At 52.9% G+C, this 20,119-nt stretch overlaps 1 protein-coding gene across 1 annotated transcript; it reads right to left on the bottom strand.

Moving 5' to 3' along the window:
- Positions 1-4,420: 4,420 nt before the first annotated feature.
- On the bottom strand, positions 4,421-19,339 carry LOC307062094 (calcium release-activated calcium channel protein 1; the record flags this gene model as incomplete). The annotated part of the gene is made up of 2 exons (XM_079717591.1): positions 4,421-5,385; positions 19,037-19,339. 2 exons carry the CDS (start codon positions 19,337-19,339, stop codon positions 4,777-4,779), a joined length of 912 nt encoding a protein of 303 aa, XP_079573717.1. The 3' UTR covers positions 4,421-4,776.
- Between the last annotated feature and the right edge of the window lie 780 nt (positions 19,340-20,119).

The raw sequence follows: 20,119 nt of genomic DNA on the forward strand, positions 1-20,119 counted from the left end.
CTCCTCTGGCCTAGGGGCTCAGGGGCTTGACTAGAGAGGGTGGGTTTCTTGCCTCCCGCAGTCCTGCTGGTCGTTTTCGCTTCCTCCCCTTCAAGACTCTTTTCCCTGAAGAAGTCCTGCCAAATCCTCCCATTTGCACCCTGGGCTTAATCGGGTTGGAGTCAGGTGGTCTGCTCGCCCTGGAGGGCCCCGGGCCTCCACTTGCCTATCTGTCTTGTGGGGCCTTGTTCAGTGCTACCCCTCCTGGTGTTGGTATAAGTGGGGTCGAGGAGAGAGCACTGATACAGCATCTTGGAGACGCCAGCCCCGCCCACCACCCCGCCCTTGCCCCTGCAGAAAGAACGCCAGCGCTTCAGGAGGGACTCAAACCGGAGTCACCCAACTGCTCGGACCGGTGCGGCTCCCACTGGTGGAGCAAGGTGGGACTTGGGCACACACTCGGCACCCTCAGAAGGCACCTTAGTCCTCCCAGCACTGGATCATTCCTTACCAGTAGGAGGCCAGTGCTGCTCTCCCCTGCTGGCCTTGGGGATACCTTTATTCTTGGACCCCATCCCTGAGGACCCCAGAATAAAGGAGAGCCTGGCAGCGTGAGCCTGGGGCCTGTGGTGGGTGGCCGGGGTGCGAGGGAGCCTCAGGAGGGGTTTCAGGTAGAGAAGAGGGGTCCCCATGGGTTGCATGAATTTACCTTGGGGCAGAAAGGGGCGGTGCCTCCAGGTCTCTGATCTCTGAGATATTCCGAGGAGAAGACAGAGCCTGCATCTGGTTACATTGGTCACTAAGATTTGGCATTAAAATGTGACCTGGCTTCTCAGCCTAACACAGGGGATCCCAACCTTGGAATCCTGTGGGAGATTTAAAAGCTAGGAATGTCCGGATCCCATGCCCAGAGATTCTCGTCTGTCTGGGGTGAGGCCTGGGCCTTCAAAAAGCTCCCCAGCTGACTCTAATGTGCAGCTGGGGCAGAGAACCTCTGAATTACTGGCTTTGTGATCCTAAGTGGCCTCAGTTGCCCCATCTGTAAAATGGGACTTCAGAGACCTCACAGAGGTGTTTTGAGGATTTGCTGGCAGATGTAAAAATAACAAATAACATGTATTAAGGTTAGTTGTAAAGCAGACTTCTAGGAAGGGCTTTGCATAATTCTAGACAACATTCCTGCAAGAGGAACTCTTACATAATGAGTAGGAACAGGACTTCTGCAGTGACTCCTTGAGTGTGAATCCCAGCACTGACTCATTAGCTGTGTGTTCTTGTGTACATCACCCAACCTCTCTGTTCTTCAAGTTTCCTCTCCTCTAATATGGGACAATAACAGTACTTACCACCAGGGGTTACTGTGGTTACTAAAGAATGAAATAAGGTGTGGTTCTAACCCAAGGGAGGGGGGTTTTGTCCCCCTTCCTTCCCCGGGAACATCTGGCAAAGTCTGGAGACATTTTTGGTTGTCACAACTGGCAGGGAAGAATTCTACTGGCACCCAGTGGGTAGAGGTTGTGATCCTGCTAAACAGGTTATGATGTAAACACTCTACAGAAGAATTATTCAACCCAACTTCAACGGTGTAATACCATGAAATAACCCTGAAATACCACGATGTTCCTAAAGCCCTCAGCAAGTACCTGGCATGTAGTAAAGCGTTCACTGATACTGAAGTTCTCTCTGCCATCTAAACCCCAAGCAGGCGGCCCGACCCACGGCATGGTTCTCAATCGGTACCTCTGAAGCCGGGAAGCTGAGCCTGGCTGCCTCTGGACACGTTAACTAACCAGACACAGAGCCACTCAGTGCTAGGCCCAGCACTGACAGCTTTACACGGGTGCTCTCCCATGACCCCTCAACAACCTATGAGGTGTCCTGCTATTATTCGTGTCCTTTTAGAGGAGGAAACTGAGGTTCAGGGAGGCTCACAAGTCACCAAACTAGAAAGGGACTGTGCTTAAACTTAGGCCTGTCTGCTGTTAAGGTGAGAACAGTGGCAGTGCATATAGAAAACTACCATTTTGTCAGAAAAGGTAGGATGTGTACTTGTTTATGTATAAAATCTCTAGATGGGAACAAAATAAGCTGGCAACAATGGTTGTCTCTGGGGAGAATTGGGAACCTGGGAACGGGAGGGACAGCCATTTTTCACTGCTGTGTTTGGAACCTATGAATGTATTATCTATTCAAAACATAAAATTGAAATTAAGGACTGTGTTGTTGTTGTTGTTGTTGTTTTGTGGTACACGGGCCTCTCACTGTTGTGGCCTCTCCCGCCGCGGAGCACAGGCTCCGGACGCGCAGGCTCAGCGGCCATGGCTCACAGGCCCAGCTGCTCCGCGGCATGTGGGATCCTCCCGGACCACGAACCCGCGTCCCCTGCATCGGCAGGCGGACTCTCAACCACTGCGCCACCAGGGAAGCCCGAGGACTGTGTTCTTAACTGTCCGTGTTTCCCTAAGTTGCCTGAGTCTGAGTACCTGAAGTGCTTGTGAAAAAGAGATTCCAAAGACACCCAGACCAACGTGAACTGGAATCTGCAGGAGAGCTTGGAAATCCACTTCTTTCAAGCCAATCTGATGATTCTTGAGTTCAGGCAAGTTTAGCCCAGAAATTATTCCAGCAGGATGCCAGGTCTCTGCAGAAGCAGGGAGGTGGGTATCTTAGGGGAAGGATGGAAGATGCCTAGGTTTTCTCTGGGGAGCAGTGGAGATTTTCACACAGGGGCACCTGCCCCACCCTACTCGGTCCCAGTCAGAGGGCCTTCTGGGGACAAGGGAGGGGTGGGTCCTGGTGTATGTGATGCAGGACGGAGGCAAGAAGCTGCAATAGGATAAAGGGGGGCCCCCCCCCCCATTCAGCCCACCAAGCTGCTGTGGCCATGTCCAAGTCTGCACAGAAGGACAAAAGCTTAAGGCCACACTTTCCTACAACCAGCTTTCACTTCAGCCAGAGCACTTGTGCTTTTATAAAACCACTTTCTGTATCAGGTTTATGGGACAGAACAAGCTGTCAAACACAAAGGCCCTCTGGGGCCAGGTGAGTAACATCTGAAGCTGGGCTGGTGTCAGACAATAGGGAGTTGTGGGGACTGTGGCAAACACGTCTCCTGGGTAAGAGGTAGCTGCAACTCAGCTCCTGTTCATTGTTGCTCTGCAAGAAGGCGGGCCCAGTAATGCTGCTGCTGGATCTTCCGATTTCTTAAGCAAAGCCAGAATCAGTCTACATAAGACTTTCTGAGTGTCTAGGCTCTGAGCCAGATTTCCAGGCTCAAAAACGTATCCTCTTTGGACATCCATTTTTGTCATCTGCAAAATGGAGAAAAAATTCCTCCCAAACTGCACAACCTGATCATACAGATGAGGAAATATCAGAGAAACAAGACAGAGGCAGCATTCTACAAAACCACTGGTTCAGACTCTTCAAAAATGTTGATATTACAAAGGACAAAGAAAGGCTGTCCCAAATAAAAGATGACTAAAGAGACATGACAACTCAATGCGGTGCATGATCCTGGATGGAAAAATCACTACAAGAAAGGACATGATTGGGACAAGAGGGAAACTGAAAACCAATGTTGTATTAGATAATAGTATCGCATCGATGTCAAATTTCCTGAATCTGATCATCGAATTGTGGTTATGCAGAGGAATGTCCTTGGTTTAAGGAAGAAATCTGTAACTAAGGCATATGGCTCAGGGGGAAAACACACTCTCATTCTCATTATTCACGGTTTCAGTATTTGCAAATTTGCCTACTTGCTGAGGTCAAACAAGGTGACCCTCTGCCTTCTTTCAGCTCATGCTGTAAACAAGTATCCTTTTCACAGTCCATTTAGTGCTACGTTTTTCACATTTTGGTGCTTTTTGTTGGTGATTTCACTATTTAAAATGGTCCCCAAGGGTAACAATGAAGTGCTGTCTAGTGTTCAGAGCACAGGAAGGCTGTGATGTGCCTTACGGAGAAAGTATGTGTTATGTACGTTTCAGTCACAAATGAGTGATAGTGCTGTTGCGATAGCAATAGCGTATAAGTTCAATGTTATATATAACATATATTAAGGCGTTTTTAAAAAGAAACACACAAAAAATAAGGCTGTGTATTGATTGGTTGACAAAAATGTTGTGACCACAGGCTCACAGGAACATAACCCCATATTCCTCTTAGGAGAAATACTCACTAATTCAGTGTTCTGTGACTATAGAACAGAACCACTGCGAATAAGAATTGACTGTATATATATTTCAGTTACTCTTCATGGAACTTTTGGGGGTAGGTTTGAAATTTCCCAAAATGTTGAAAAAATTTTTTTTGTTTAGAGGCTCACCTATTGGGGCACCAGGAGAAACACCAGGCAGTCCAGATCCAACAAATACAGACACAAGAGGAGGTGTCCCTTATGAGTATATTTCTGTGTTCGCACACGCACACACACGCACACAATCGACACTGAACGGGGAGGGGGGTCAAGACGGAAAGGACAGGAGGCATCCAGGTGGCACTGGCACAGGGGAGGAGGAGGGACAAAGGGAGCGTTTGTCCCCTCTCTGGCTCCCCCCGGTGGCTTCCGAACAGGAGGTGAACCTGGAGCTGGAAGAACAGGAAGTGCTTATTCTCTTAGAGGAAAGTTTCAAAGTGCAGTAATTTCTCTTTAAAAAAAGCCTCTTCCCTCCACTCTCTGCCCCCTGACAAAAGCCCAGCCCCCTACACAGGCTGTCCTTGAGGCTGGGCCAGGACAAGGTCGTGGGGAAGGGCATTAAGGCCAAAGCTCCGAAGTGCCCAGCCCAGGAGGGCTTAGGCATAGTGGCTGCCGGGGGTCAGGGGGTGGTCCCCTCTGTGGTCCAGCTGGTCCTGCAGGCGGGCAAACTCGGCCAGCTCATTGAGCTCCTGGAACTGTCGGTCCGTCTTATGGCTGACCAGTGAGCGGTAAAAGTGGACAGCAAAGACGATAAAGATCAGGCCGAAGGGGACCATGATGGTGGTGGAGGCGATGGCGGCGGCCTGGCCTGGGGTGATGCCACTGGTGCTGACGCTGGCGTTGGCGGCCGCACCACTGGCCGGGGGCTTGCTGGTGGGCCGCGCCTGACCCGGCTGTTTCTTGAGAGGCAAGAACTTGACCCAGCAGAGCAGCACGACCTCAGCCAGGAAGAGCAGCGTGCCGATGACAGTGGAGAAGGCCCAGGCCAGCTCGATGTGGCGGTGCATGCGCTCGTGGGGCGACTCTTTGACCGAGTTGAGGTTGTGCACGTTGCTCACAGCCTCGATATTGGGCAGGATGCAGGTGCTGATCATGAGCGCAAACAGGTGCACGGCCACCAGCACCGTGGTGCAGGCACTGAAGGCGATGAGCAGCCCCGGCGGGTAGTCGTGGTCAGCGTCCAGCTGCACCTCCACCATCGCCACCTGGGGTGGGGGGGGAGGAAGAGGTGGGCTAAGTGACAGGATAGTCATGGCTCAGAAGCTCTCCTCCCATCAGGCTCTGGGACCCTGGGTAAGTCCCTTAGCCTCTCTGAGCCTCAGTGTTCCGTATCTGTATAATGGGGATAATAAGACCCACCCACTTAGGGTTGAGAAGTGGCAGAAAGTACTGGTAGAGGGCGCAGGCTCAGAGCCCGGGCTGCCTGGATTTGAATCCCAGTTCTGCCACTCACGAGCTGCGTGTCCTTGGGAAAGTCACTGAAACTCTCTGTGCCTCAACTCTCTTATTTGTAAAGTAGGGATATCGTATCAGTTCATAGGATTATTTTAACAATTAAACGAGAGCTCCTGGTAGATGGCAAACACCTCCCAAATAGCAATCATCACAAATGGTTAAAATGGTAAGTTTTATGTAAATTTCACTATGACAAAAAAGTTTACATGAATGAAAAAAGGCTCCCTCCCTGTTGGCACCACACTCCCAATTCCCAAGCAGAGGTTTCTTTTTAAAAATTATTCTATTTTTTAAAATAAATTTATTTATTTTATTTATTTTTGGCTGTGTTGGGTCTTCGTTGCTGTGCACAGGCTTTCTCTAGTTGTAGCGAGCAGGGGCTACTCTTCATTGTGGTGCGTAGGCTTCTCATTGCAGTGGCTTCTCTTGTGGCCGAGCACGGGCTCTAGGCACGCGGGCTTCAGTAGTTGCAGCACGCGGGCTCAGTAGTTGTGGTGCATGGGCTTAGTTGCTCCGCGGCATGTGGGATCTTCCTGGACCAGGGCTCGAACACGTGTCCCCTGCATAGGCAGGCAGATTCTTAACCACTGCACCACCACGGAAGTCCCAAGCAGAGGTTTCCTCACGCCCTGGTCTGGGGACAAGGAGAGGGGTGGGGTGAAGGGATGAAGGCCCTCCCAGGTCATGCCCAGGCCCTTTCTGAGAACACAGTGCACCAACCAAGAAGGAATTAAGAGGCTTCCCAGAAGAGATGGGCTCTGGCTGGGTGCTGCGGTGCAGTCGGCAAGCCCCAGGGCCATCTCCTCCTCCAGCCCCAGTGCTGGGCTCAGGGCCCCAGGGCTGATGCACTAGCTGCTCCCCAGTTCCTGGAGACGTGGGGATCCGGGGTCACCAGGGGCATGCTCCAGGCCCGCCACCCACCTCCTCTCACCTGGGCCTTGCAAATCAGCCCCATGTGAAGGAGCCAGCTCATCAGATATGGGCCGGGAGAAGCAGGCAGTGGGCACACTGCCAGGGTCTGCCTGCCGAGGCTGGAGGGAGTGGGGAGGCAAGTGCCAATGACAACACCATTAAGGAGAATGACCCTTCATAAAGGGTTCGCCGTGTGTGCCAGGCTCAGAAGGGGGAGGCCTGATGCTGAAATGTGCCCACGAGCCCCACACCCGCCCCGACCCCTCCTTACTCCGGGGGAGGGGGTGGGCTCCTTCCTTCCCAGCTTTCTTGTTTGTAATGCCTGGCCCTGTTTGCTTTCATTTCTTGTACCTCCACAGCCTTCCTAGGCCTGGAAAGGCAGTGTAGGACAGTGGTTAGGAGCAGGGGCTCTGGAGCCAGGCTGCCTGCTTGGAGCCCTGACTGCTCTGCCCTTTAGTAGGCCGTGAGGCTCTGGCAAGTTCCTTTAAATTTCTGGGCCTAAGTTTCCTTATCTGTAAAAAACAGAATATTGGGAGACTTCCCTGGGGGTCCAGTGGGTAAGACTCCACACTCCCAATGCAGGGGGCCCAGGTTTGATCCCTCGTCAGGGAACTAGATCCCGCATGCCGCAACTAAGACCTGGAGCAGCCAAAATTAATCAATTAATTAATTAATAATTTAAAAATAGAAAATTGAGGGAATTCCCTGGCAGTCCAGTGGTTAGGACTAGGTGCTTTCACTGCCAGGGCCCAGGTTCAATCCCTAGTCGGGAAACTAAGATCCCACAAGTTGCACGGTGTGGCCAAAAAAAAAAAGACTGGTACATAACTCGGAGAGTTGTGAGGACTGAGTTAATCCCACATTAAATACTTAGTACCTGGCACAGAGTAAACCCTCAATAAAAGAGGCTTTACTATTATTATCGTTATTCAGTTTAAAAACCTCACCGTCAATCCCAGTGTCTCTATATGAAACCCTCTGGGTTTCTATCCTGTCCGGCCTGAGAAAACCAAAGCCAAATTGGCAGCCCTGGGTTTTGGCTCCAGAAACACCCCTGCTTCCCTGGGAACCTTGGTCAAGACCTTCCCTGTTGTCTCTGAAAAAGGAGGGTATGTGGCAAAATTAAGGTCACCGTCTAGAGCTAATTTGGGGTTGGACACTTTGAGAATTTGGTGAAAATATTGGATACTCCTTAAGACAGCCAGGTATATATAATCATATGACTTTGCAGACAATTTCAACAGGAGTCACAGACTTTTGTCTTAGAATTCCCACAATTGATGATTGTATAAACTTTTCATCGAAGGAGTTTGTAACATGCTTCAAGCCCATATAAATCTGGGGCAGTGCCATGAGGATTTTGACCATTTTTAGGATCACTCGCTGGTAGCCTAAGGCCAATGCTGAGATTGCTTAGCACATGCGGGTGAGGGCTGCAGGGCATCAGGGCAGGCCACCAGGGCATGGCAGGTTAAGGGCTGCACCCTGGGCTCCCTGGGTTCTGTCCTCAGGCCTGACCACACTGGAAAAGGGGGGCACCTCCGGCAGGGCGTACCTCCTGCCACGTTCCCCCCGCAGCACTTCCTCTTCCTGTTTTGGCCTGCTGCCCCGGAACCTGAAACCGGAGAAGGGACCAGCAGGAGAGTCTGTCGCTTGGCTGCCTCAGGTCCACTGGCTACTGATTCACTCACCTGAAATGTCCGGACCCATTAGGTGCACCAGGCCCTGAGCTGGGTGCTGGGGGTCTATACGGCAGCAGGGGCAGGGGGAACGGCACACACATATACAGGTAACCAATCTGTTCCCTTAAGCCTGGTATCTCTACCTCTACAGAGCCATTAAGAGTGAACTGGGGCTTCCCTGGTGGCGCAGTGGTTGAGAGTCCGCCTGCCGATGCAGGGGACACGGGTTCGTGCCCCGGTCTGGGAAGATCCCACATGCCGCGGAGCGGCTGGGCCCGTGAGCCATGGCCGCTGAGCCTGCGCATCCGGAGCCTGTGCTCTGCAACGGGAGAGGCCGCGACAGTGAGAGGCCCGCGTATCGCAAAAAAAAAAAAAAAAAAAAAGAGTGAACTGGCTCCTCCACTTACAAAGCTGGTAACCTCTCTATGCCACAGGTTCTACATCTATAAAATAGGGGCTGTTATGAGGATTCAACAGATTAATGAATACAAAGTGTTTAATAAAGAGTCAGTGATTACTAGCAACACTATTATTACTGTTTTACAAATGAGGAAACTGAGGCTCTGTGCAAAGGGGGTAACAGCATTTTCCTCACATCTGCTACTACAGACCGAATGTCTGTAAACCCCCTAAATTCATATTTTAAATCCTAACCCCCAAGGTGATGGTGTGAGGAGGTAGGGCCTTTGGGGGTGACCATGTCTTGGGGGTGGTGCCCTAGTGCCCCTACAGGAGAGTCGCCCCCAGCAGAGACCCCCTCACCACTCCTGCCAGGTGAGGACAGTAGTCAGTGTCTATGAACCCGGAAGCCAGCCCCTCACCAGACACTGAATCTGCTGGCACCTTGATCTTGGACTTCTAGTCTCCAGAACTGTGAAAAATAAACATCTGTTGTTTATAAGCCACCCAGTTTGTGGTATTCTGTTCTAGCAGCCCAGACAGACTAAGACAATCGCTGAGGGGATTAAATGAGGTCTTGACAGGGGTTTAACAAAGGGCCAGCCCCCAGAAGGTACTCAATAAATCTTAGTGAAAAAGAAAAACGCGGGGATTAAAGACAAACAGCCCCTGCACGCCCTCAGCTGAGGCTGGTCGCAGCTGACCCCGTGTGCCCGTGTTCTGTTCCCTGGGGAGGGTGAGGGGCTCAGACCCCCCACTCTGGGCCTGGCCTGCTCCAGCTCCAAACCCTGGGTACAAGGAGAATGTGTGCCCCACGGCACAGCTGGCCAGATGGCCACCGTGGCAGGACAGAGACCACCTTGCCGGACCCCCAGGCTCCAGAGCCGTACACACAGCTGTTGGGACACACCTGGCCTGGGGACACCAGAATTTCCCCCGAGGTCTTGGGCTGGTGGGGAGCCTGGGCAGCTCAGCCTGTGACGCTGGGCCTTCTGAGGAGGAGGAAGGGGCCTCGCCGCGCTCCGGAAGAAACCCCACCATCCTCGCCGGACCCGACAGTTCCTGGAACTTGGAGCACGCTGGCAGGCTGTGTGTACCGTTCCCACATTGGGGACCAAGCTCAGTGTCCTGGGGCTGCGTGAACGAATGGCTGGCACAAATCATGGCTCCTGATGAAAACTGTTCACAGGAATAAAAAACTACTGCTTTTTTCAGAATGTGTCCCACTTTGGAAATCTCCCCAAGGGCGGGGAGGGTAAAGCCAGGGGGGGCCTCTTGGAATCTGGCAGGCGACTCCCAGGGCCCCAGCTGAGTCCCAGAGAGATCAGATCAGATTGCAAGCAGCTTCGCAAGGTAAATATAGCCAGAGTGCAGGGCCGTTAACCTAAAATAAACAGCTCCCAGCCAGCCACAGGCCTGCTTAAACCTGGCCATATGGGTCCATAAGGGCGAGGGATGGCCAGCCCCACCTCACTCTGGTCCGCGGACCTCTGAAACCACCACCCCGCCACGGGGACACCAAACCTCTAGCTCGAGCCAAGAAGAGGCTCCTGAGAAGGGTAGGGCCTGGCTGGCCTTGCTGGGTGTCTGCCCACCACACCCGGATGCCAACCACTCTTCTCACTCCTGTTGGGCTCCATGGAGACCCCTGCCACCTGGTGCCGAGGCCAGGCCCTTCCAAGGCAGCCTTCCCATGCCTGGCCTGACCCGGGCGCCCAACAGCTGGAAGACACAACTCTCCTTTCCCAAGCCTGGGCTTCGCCTGTTCACTGGGGCCGCCAAGCCACAGTCACCCTGGGTCACCGGGCGCTGCCTGAGCCTGCCGGCCTCCCCTCCGATGCAAACTATCTATTAAGAGAGGACTGAGGGCTTCCCTGGTGGCGCAGTGGTTGAGAGTCCGCCTGCCAATGCAGGGGACACGGGTTCGTGCCCTGGTCCGGAAAGATCCCACATGCCGCAGAGCGGCTGGGCCCGTGAGCCATGGCCGCTGGGCCTGCGTGTCCGGAGCCTGTGCTCCGCAACGGGAGAGGACACAACGGTGAGAGGCCCGCGTACCACGCAAAAAAAAAAAAAAAAAAAAAAAAAAAAGAGAGGACTGAGGGCTCATCCAGTAATTTACAAACTCTTTTGACCACCATAGACCAGTCTTCCAAAGGTTTCCATAAATAGACACATACCCATTTATAACAGAAACAAGTTTCCCCAAACAATAATTACCCTTAAAGCATGCTAATCCAGGCTCCTCTTACACGTGATGCATGCTGCTGCTTTCTATTTCATTCCACTCTTATTCCAAAAAAAGAAAAAAAAAAAAAAGAACACACAAAAAAACCTGCTGGTTGCGACTCAATCAATGTCACAAGCCACTAACAGGCTGAACCTGCAGGTTGGGGGGAGGGGGTAGAGAAGAGGCCTAGCCTTTCTCTTCATCTGGCTAATTCTGACATCCTCAGGTTTTTACCTTCCAAGTTACCCCTGTTCCATGGCCTCCCAGGTGACGACGGGGCCATTCATTCGTTCATGGACTTTTTTTTTTTTTTTTTTTTTTGGCTGTGCTGAGCAGCTTAAGGGATCTTAGTTCCTCAACCAGGGATTGAACCCGTGCCCTCAGGAGTGAAAGTGCGGATTCCTAACCACTGGACCGCCAGAGAATTCCCCTGACGGACAACTTTCATTGAGAACTTAATATGTGCCTTAAGGATCTTGTGGCTCCGCTGGAGAAAAAGCAGGAAGACAGCAGAATCCCTGCCCCAGGGAGGATGACGGGTACTAAACGTTCAGGCAAGTATTTTCAGACGGTGATAAGCGTCCCTCCACCAACTCTCCTCCACCCCTGCACTTGCCAAGCACGTTTTGAAGATGTAACGACACGTCTGGTTTCCTCCACTCTACTTCCCTGTTTCTCCAGCTTCCAGCACTGGGCCTTGTCCCTCTAGGGGCCTCAGTAAACGAATATTAAAGGCAAGACTTGACCTTCGGGTATTTCAGCCCAGGGTTTCTAAAGTGTCCGAAGACAATCCTATGTGATCCATTGGAAACCCTAAGAACTCTCATGACATTCCTTTTTCAGCTCATCCTTTCAATTTTTCAATGTTGCTGTTTTTTTTTTTTTTTTTTTTTTTGCGGTACGTGGGCCTCTCACTGCTGTGGCCTCTCCCGTTGCGGAGCACAGGCTCCGGACGCACAGGCTCAGCGGCCATGGCTCACGGGCCCAGCCGCTCCGCGGCATGTGGGATCTTCCCAGACCGGGGCACGAACCCGTGTCCCCTGCATCGGCAGGCGGACTCTCAACCACTGCGCCACCAGGGAAGCCCTCAATGTTGTATTTTTATGTACTTTTTTTGTTGTTGTTTTGATTTGTCTTTATGTATTTTTTTTTTTCTTTTCTGGCCGCACAGCTTGTGGGATCTTAGTTCCCCAACCAAGGACTGAACCCGCATCCCTGCAGTGGAAGTGTGGAGTCTTAACCACTGGACCACCAGGGAAGTCCCCTATGTACCTTTTAATACTTATGTTTTATTAGCACACATATCATTCATTACCATACATATATGTATACATATACACATAGTGTGCACACATATGTATACATATACACATAGTGTGCATACACATGTATACAAATACTGAGCCTAGTGTTGACAATATTTTTGAGCGGGGTGTGCACTCAAAAAGTTTGGAGACCACTTAAATCAGGGTTCGCCAAACTGGCCTTCAGTGTACTTCTTTGCAAATAAAGTTTTACTGGCACACAGCCATGCCCACTCATCTATATAGATCTAAGGTCTGTGGCTGCTTTCGAGCTAAAATAGCAGAACTGAGTACAGGTTTCCCCCTATAATGTACCTCTGAAACCTTCTGTAAGGTGAAATGGCCTAAAGGGATGGAGCAATTACCTTAGGAGACATCTTGCTAACATGCACAAATAAACCGAGATTAAAGCACAGACGCTCAAAGACACAGCTCAAAGCTCTGGCGACTTGATGCCGAGATGCTGAGTGCGGTTCCCGGAAAAGGAGTTTGGTGGTGCCAGTCTCACCCCTCGGGGTGCATGCTGCCTCTATAATGGCTCACTGCAAACATGCAAAAATGCTACATGCTATTTTCGCTTTTTACCTTTTTTTGGTAAAAGGAGAAATCCTCTTTGGGTTTCTTTCAGGTTAGTGAAAACAGGTACTAACGTAGGTCTTTCGTAAAAGCGAGGTGGCGTAAAGCGAACTTTCGACACCTGTAGTTATCACTGAGACTGTGTGGCCTGCAAAGCTGAAAATATTTACTTTATAGAAAAAGTTGGTCCGTTCCTGGGTTAGACCAATGCTCCCAAAGAGGGCTGTCAAACCACAGCCCCAGAAGATTCTCCTCTGAAGAGTTTATGGTTCCATCCATTTTCTTTTTGGTTTTTTTTGGCCACACCGCACAGCTTGCGGGATCTTAGTTCCCCGACCAGGGATTGAACCCACGCTTTTGGCAGTGAAAGCATGGAGTCCTAACCACTGGATTGCCAGGGAATTCCCGTGTTTCTATCAGCTTAAGGCATCCCTTCTGGGGAGCATATTCAAGGCCTCCCAGAAGTTCCACCAGAGAGAAACTTGCTCTTGTTTAAACTTTCTCAGTTTCATTTCTCCAGGGAATCGCCTTCCCAACATTGATTACCACAGTGCCACCTTGGGAAGCCCTAGAGCTCTCTCCTTCATCAGCCCTGGACCCAGCAGAAGTCAGCAGAGCTCAACACAGACGCTGACTGAAAATTCCAGACACGTGCCACAGGCACTTGTGAAGTTTTCCAAAAGGCTTCTCAGCTAGGCAGGGAGTGCCTTCCCCTTGGGGCATTCAGCAAAATTCCATTTGTACACTGCCCAGAGTGCAGAACTGCACATCTGGAAGCCTTCAAAGGCCCAGTTTTCAACAAACAAGGGACACGGTGAGAGGGTGGATGAGTAGAAAAGACTCCAAGTCAGACGGACTGGGGCTTGAAATCTACTAGCTGGGTGATCAGAACCTCTGTAAGCCTCTGCGGAGGCGACAGTACGTATGTTTAAGAGCTGTTCTGAGGATTAAGTAAGAATGAAAGAGAAGGGTCCAGGCTCTTGCCTGGTGTTCAGTAAATAGTAACAACTTCAACATTATTCAAGAATTCATCATGGAACTCCGCTGCGCCAAAACCTTCCATGGCTCCCCATTGCCAATTCCAGAGTTCAAACGTCCTAAACAGCAAGTCAAGGCCCTGCACTATCTAGTCTGGCTAGATTCATCTTCCTCTACTATCCCCAACACACCCTCAACTCCAGCCACACCACACTCTCCGCCTTTTCCTGGAGACCCTATAATTCCTCGCCTTAGTAACTGTGCTCCTAATACTTCCTCTGACAGAGGGTTCTTCCCCAAGCCCGAACTCTACCACCCTCAAGGTTTAGCTGGAATCACATTCTTCGAAACCAGTTAACCCTTATAAAAGAAGCCCTGGGGGCTTCCCTGGTGGCGCAGCGGTTGAGAGTCCGCCTGCCGACGCAGGGGACATGGGTTCGTGCCCCGGTCCGGGAAGATCCCACATGCTGCAGAGCGGCTAGGCCCGTGAGCCATGGCTGCTGAGCCTGTGTGTCCGGAGCCTGTGCTCTGCAACAGGAGAGGCCACAACAGTGAGAGGCCTGTGTACCGCAAAAAAAAAAAAAAAAAAAAAAAGAAGCCCTGGGAATTCCCTGGTGGTCCAGTGGTTAAGGTTCAGTGCCTTCACTGTCGTGGGCCCGGATGCAATTCCTGGTGGGGGAACTAGGATCCCACATGCTGCAGCATGGCCAAAAAAAAAAAAAAAAAAAAAAAAGCAGTCCCAACATCATGGGAACAAGGGTGAGAGAGTTTCCGTCGTACCTGGGCCAGGTACATTCTAAGTGCTTTGCAAATACAAATGAATCCTCACACCAAGCCTGTGAGGTTGGTATTACTATTACCCCCATTTTACAGAAGAGGAAGCTGAGGCCCAGAGACATTAAGCAACTTCCCCAGGATCTCACAGTTATAAGTGGTAGGGCCGGGATTTGAACCCAAGCTGTCTGGCTCCAGAGTCCCTGTTCTTACTCAGTTCTACAATACGTGAGCCTCCCAGCTCTGTCCTCCCACCACTCTCTCTGGTGCTTCCTCTCCCGTAGCAGTGGGGCCACACCACGGTCACAGGGCCCCGCAGCTTACCAGCCAGGTAACCTGGGACAAGTCATTCACTGGGGAACCACACCTACCCTCAATCCCCAGGCTGTGAAGAGCACAAGATATAGTACAAGGAGCATACTTAGTACAACGTCTAGCCTATTCCATGAGTCCAATCAACAATGGCAATGATTACCATGAGTAACAAGCACCGGGACTTCCCTGGTGGGGCAATGGTTAAGAATCCGCCTGCCAATGTAGAGGACAGGGGTTCGAGCCCTGGTCCGGGAAGATCCCACATGCCGCAAAACAACTAAGCCCGTGCGCCACAACTACTGAGCCTGCACTCTAGAGCCCAAGAGCCACAACTACTGAGCCCACGTGCTGCAACTACTGAAGCCCGCGTGCCTAGAGCCCACGCTCCGCAACAAGAGAAGCCACCGCAATGAGAAGCCCGCGCACCGCAATGAAGAGTAGCCCCTGCTCTCTGCAACTGGAGAAAAGCCCGCCGGCAGCAACGAAGACCCAATGCAGCCAAAAATAAAAAAATAAAATAAAGAATATGCCTTCCAAAGCAGGGGACGCGGGTTCAATCCCTGGTTGGGGAACTAAGATCCCACATGCCGTGGGGCAACTAAGCCCGCACACCGAAACTACTGAGCACGCGGGCCACAACTAGAGAGAAGCCTGCGCGCCGCAGTGGAGGATCCCACGAACCGCAACTAAGACCCGATGCAGCAAAAATAAATAAATAAATGTATGTTAAAAAAAAAAAAGTAATGAGCACCATGAGTAATTTGTTCCTCATCTCCACGCCCCCTGAACTCGGAACGTGTCACAGAGGCTCAATAATGCCTTATGATTTGAGTCCTTCCTTCCAACTCATTTTCAGAGAAATTCCAAGCAGCTTCTGAACCCACTCTGGAACCTGGGAACAAAAGGGTGCTGGCAGGTGGAGAACTTGAGGAGGCAGATAATCCAAAAATAATTGATCCCAGGTCACAGAAAGCATTCTGTTTACCCTTCCCAATTATCTACTGCTTAGGCTAACGTTACAGGCTGCCCTCCCCAGCACACCACAACTGCTGCGTGTGCTCCCCACGGCTCCAAGGGGACAGGGTCAGGCCGAGGCTGGCTGCCTCTTGCTGAGAGGTAAACCGAGGTACGGATGGCCCGAGTCATGGCACCCTTAGCTCAAGGAGCACTTGTAGGCTGCTGATCATGTGCTACATCCAGGGCCCCTGGTTTTAAGAGTCTGGATGCTGAGCCCACACAAGGCCTGCTGTTTCCGGAAATGCCATCATGAATGAGAATCTTGTCTGCAGACTAGAGAGGGTCCAGCTAAGGTGTACGTCATCAGATCCTGATGATTCCTCAATCCTTCGTGGGCCCAGTCGGACCTTGTAATGACTCCGCACACAAGTCCATGGGAGAACAGGATATGTGCCTCCTTTGCACACATGAGAAAACTGGCCCCAAAGAGTAAAGCTGCTGTCTGAGGTCCCATGGCCTATCTCCCCAGTACATCAGGGCACCTGGTCAGGCCCTTCCACCCATGAAAGGGGAGTCTCTCCATCCCCTCCAGGCTCTTGGGAGACCCTCCCTCAATCTCACCTTGTGCGCAGGTGAGTCTGGCATCCTCACCAACTCTCCCACCCTTGGAAATCAAAGGTCACGTTATGTCACTTCTTCTGGTGTTCCACGTCTCTAGGAAGGAAGCCCTCTGGGGGCAGGAAGTTGGTTGTGCTGACTCACAGGCCACGGGAGGGTAGTCCAGGAAACCTGCTTACTCTAGTTTCCATGGCGCTTGGCTGCGTCGCACCCCTTCCTCTCCAAGTATCCTTCACGAGGCTGGGTGCCTTTGGTGAGAGTGGGATGCGGGCAGACCCGCCCTGCTGAGCACCCACTCTCCACCCTAATGCCATCTCTCCCACTCATTTCCAGACTCATGGCAAACGCAGTCACTCTCTTGTAACTGCTTCCCCAGAACAGAGGCTGTCATGGGGTTTAGCCTTCCCTGCTGGCAGAATTTTGGGGATTTCATCAGTGGAGCCAGGAAGCCTTCACCACCCTGACTGGGTAAAATAAAGGTCCCCAAGAGACAGCCTGGGTGAGTCAAGGCCCACCAAGTGCCGCTGGCCGCCCCTGCTGCCTGACTTCCCCACACTGTTTTTAGCAAGAGGAAGAGGGAGATGACATCTGATTAGAAGGCCTGGCTTCTAAGAGACGATTCAAGAAGGCAGGAAAGCTTCACCCATCAGCTCCTTACTTCTCCTGGAGTGGGAAGGGGCCTGGGCAGCTGTGAATTTATGACCCCAAGAAAAAGAGGAATAGGCATCCCACCATCTGAAACCCAGAGAGCTGCTGTGAAGAGCCGACACCCACTGACGTCACTCCCTTCCCCCTAACTGTAACATTTTATTTTGCTTAAGAGAAGTTTTTCTGCTCTATTTCTCGTTCCCTACAAGGCCTGGTCCTAACAGGTCCCTGGCAGGACATGGCTCAAAGCTCCATACACCACAAATGGCACAAGTGTCCAAGAGAGTTCTGGATGTCAGCCATCCTGGGTTCAAATCCCGCTCCAGCAGGTGAGCTGTGTGGCCTCGGGAAAGTTCCATGACAAAACTACCTCAGGGCTTCCCTTGTGGCGCAGTGGTTGAGAGTCCGCCTGCCGATGCGGGGGACACGGGTTCGTGCCCCGGTCCGGGAAGATCCCACATGCCGCAGAGCGGCTGGGACCGTGAGCCATGGCTGCTGAGCCTGCACGTCCAGAGCCTTTGCTCCGCAACGGGAGAGGCCACAACAGTGAGAGGCCTGCGTACCGCAAAAAAAAAAAAAAAAAAAACTACCTCAAAGGGTGGTTGAGGACTTAGTGCATAAGTTAGGGAACCTACACAGTGCCAAGCACCTAGTGGGTGCTTGGTAAGTGTCAGCTAATCCTAGGATTTGGGGCTGATAGAACAGCACCCCTTCACACAGACCTAAATTAAAAGCTAGAGTGACACTTCTTACAAACACACACATTCTCTCCTCCCCTCTCAAAGGCTTCCTCGATTAAATTCTTAAAGTCAAAGAAACTCGAGTAGCAGCCTTCATTCACCGATTCAGAAACCGAGGCCCACACAGGGATTAGTCTGAGGGCGCACAGGCAGCAAGTGGCAGAGCCGGGAGAGCTCTTCCCCAACCTCAATCACCTGGCCTTTCCACCGCGGCCCCAGGGTGCTCTGGGACTGCTAAGGGCTTCTAAAAAGTTCTTGCTCCCGTGCATCTCCCACTACTTTGAGGAGCACAGGGAGAGTGCCAGACACGCTCTTTTCCCAAGAAAACGCGAAGGGTGCAGCCACTCCCTCCCTCAAGGCCAGGACCTTACCTCACTCACTGGTGAGGCAAGAGTGCCCTGGGCTAAAATCCTTGGGGGAGGGGGAGCAGACCCCACTCAGTGTGACGTCACTGCAAGTGATAATCAGAACTTGTTCCCTAGCTCCCGGCCCCGGGAGACTCCAAGATCCCCAGCACGAAGGCATCCTCGGGGCCACTTCTCAGCCCAACTTGCAGCCTCACCTACCCCACTCCCCAGAGGCTGGTTCTCACTCCGATCCAGCCCGAATGTGGAGCGGAAACTAAGCCCACCGGCTACATCAAGAAAGAGCCCATTCAACGGGAACATGTCCCATGCTGCTCCCCCACACCCAGTGACTCAGTGGCAAGTTTCTGGGGAAGAAACTGAGGTGGGGAGCGGTTGTCAACCCCCCAGGCTGAGGCCTCGGAAAATGCCATAGGAGACAGGGTGTCGGGAAATCCCCTCTAGGTAATAAACGAAACTGGCCTCAAGTGTGGGGGAACTAGGGAGACGCCTCAGGGGTCCTTTACCTCCCAACCTCCTGATACCCTTCCAAAGAGATCAGACCACGTTATGTCTTTCCTTTCCCCCTGCACATCTGTGGGAATGTCTTCTTACAGATCTACGTCGAGGATCCTGCTGTTTCTCCCTCCTTGCTGCATCAAGCTTGCCCATCTGAAGGTATCTGAGCCCTCCAACTCTGGACATGGGTATGATACCCAGTCTCCCACATCGGGTGTCACGTGTCGCCCACCTCTCATGTCCAGCACCTCTGGACCCCTCCAGCGTCCACGACAGCTTTCTCCCAGCTCTTCCCTTCACCTCCAGCCCGCCTGGCCCGCCCAGCCAGCTCCCCTGTGGGCACCGTCAGGGCTGCGGGTGACAGTGGCCAGACCTGAAAGGGGGCAGGGCACGGCGGCCCGAACTCACCATGGCGAAGCCGGAGAGCAGAGCCGAAGTCCGGCTGGAGGCTTTGAGCTTGGCGCGGCTCAAGTAGAGCTTGCGCCAGGACAGCGCCTGCATCGAGTGCTCGTTTAGGCTCATCACCTCCGAGTAACTCTGGCCGATCCAGTCCGGGTAGGTCACGGCGGGCGGCGGGGGCGACGGCGACCCCGGGGGCTCCCCGTCCCCGCTGCGGCGGCGGCTCCGGCGGCTGCCGCTGGTGGTGTTGCCGCAGCTGAGGGGAAGCTCGGGGCAGTTGCTGCTCGGGGGCGGGGCGGGCTCCGGATGCATGGAGCACGCTGAAAAGGCGCGGGCCGGCCCAGGCGCCTGCGAAAGCAGCGGCCCCCACCCGCCCCGCACCTCCGCCTCCGCCTCCGCCTGAGGCAGCCGCCGCCTGGCCCCCTGCGCGGGTCCGGCCTGACCCGGCCGGCCGGTGAAGACGAGGAGGTCGAGGAAGCGACTACAGCACAAACTCGCAGGCCCGCCACGCCGCTTGCAAAAGCCCGGGGCTGCAGAGACGAGAGCCTGCGCGCGAGCCAGCGTCCCGGATCCCCGGGCCCCGGACCCCCGGCGCGCGCCACGATTGGCCGCCGCCGCGGGCTGATTTGCATGCGCCCCGCCCACGAGGCGGTGGGCGTGGCCTGCGCGAGTCAGGTGACTCGTCCCCTCGGACGATACCGCCCACAGTCCCTGGCCCCGCGCTGTTAGCGCCCGCGCCTCTCCCTGGAAGTGCCCCGGCACCCGGGCCTCACCGCTCTCCTGCTGCCGGCGCCTCCCATCTCCGCAGCTGCTCCAGTGGCCCTTCTCCCAGAGCTCGGACTCCTGGGTCGCGCCACCTGAAGTTACCTCTGGTCGCCTCCTGAAGCCCGTTTCCCCCTTGGAACAAGGTGACTCAAGGTCTGCAGAAAAAAAGAGCAGACTGTGATCTGGAGTTCATTCATTCTCTATTTATTGAGCACCTGCTGGGTGCCAACACTGTTCTGGGCACTGAGGGTAGGGTGGTGAACAAAATGGACAAAATCCCCTGCCTTCGTGGAGCTTACATTCTAGTGGCGGAGACACGCAAACACC

Source organism: Hyperoodon ampullatus (assembly GCF_949752795.1).
Source record: "Hyperoodon ampullatus genome assembly, chromosome: 13".
Lineage (NCBI taxonomy): Eukaryota > Metazoa > Chordata > Mammalia > Artiodactyla > Ziphiidae > Hyperoodon > Hyperoodon ampullatus.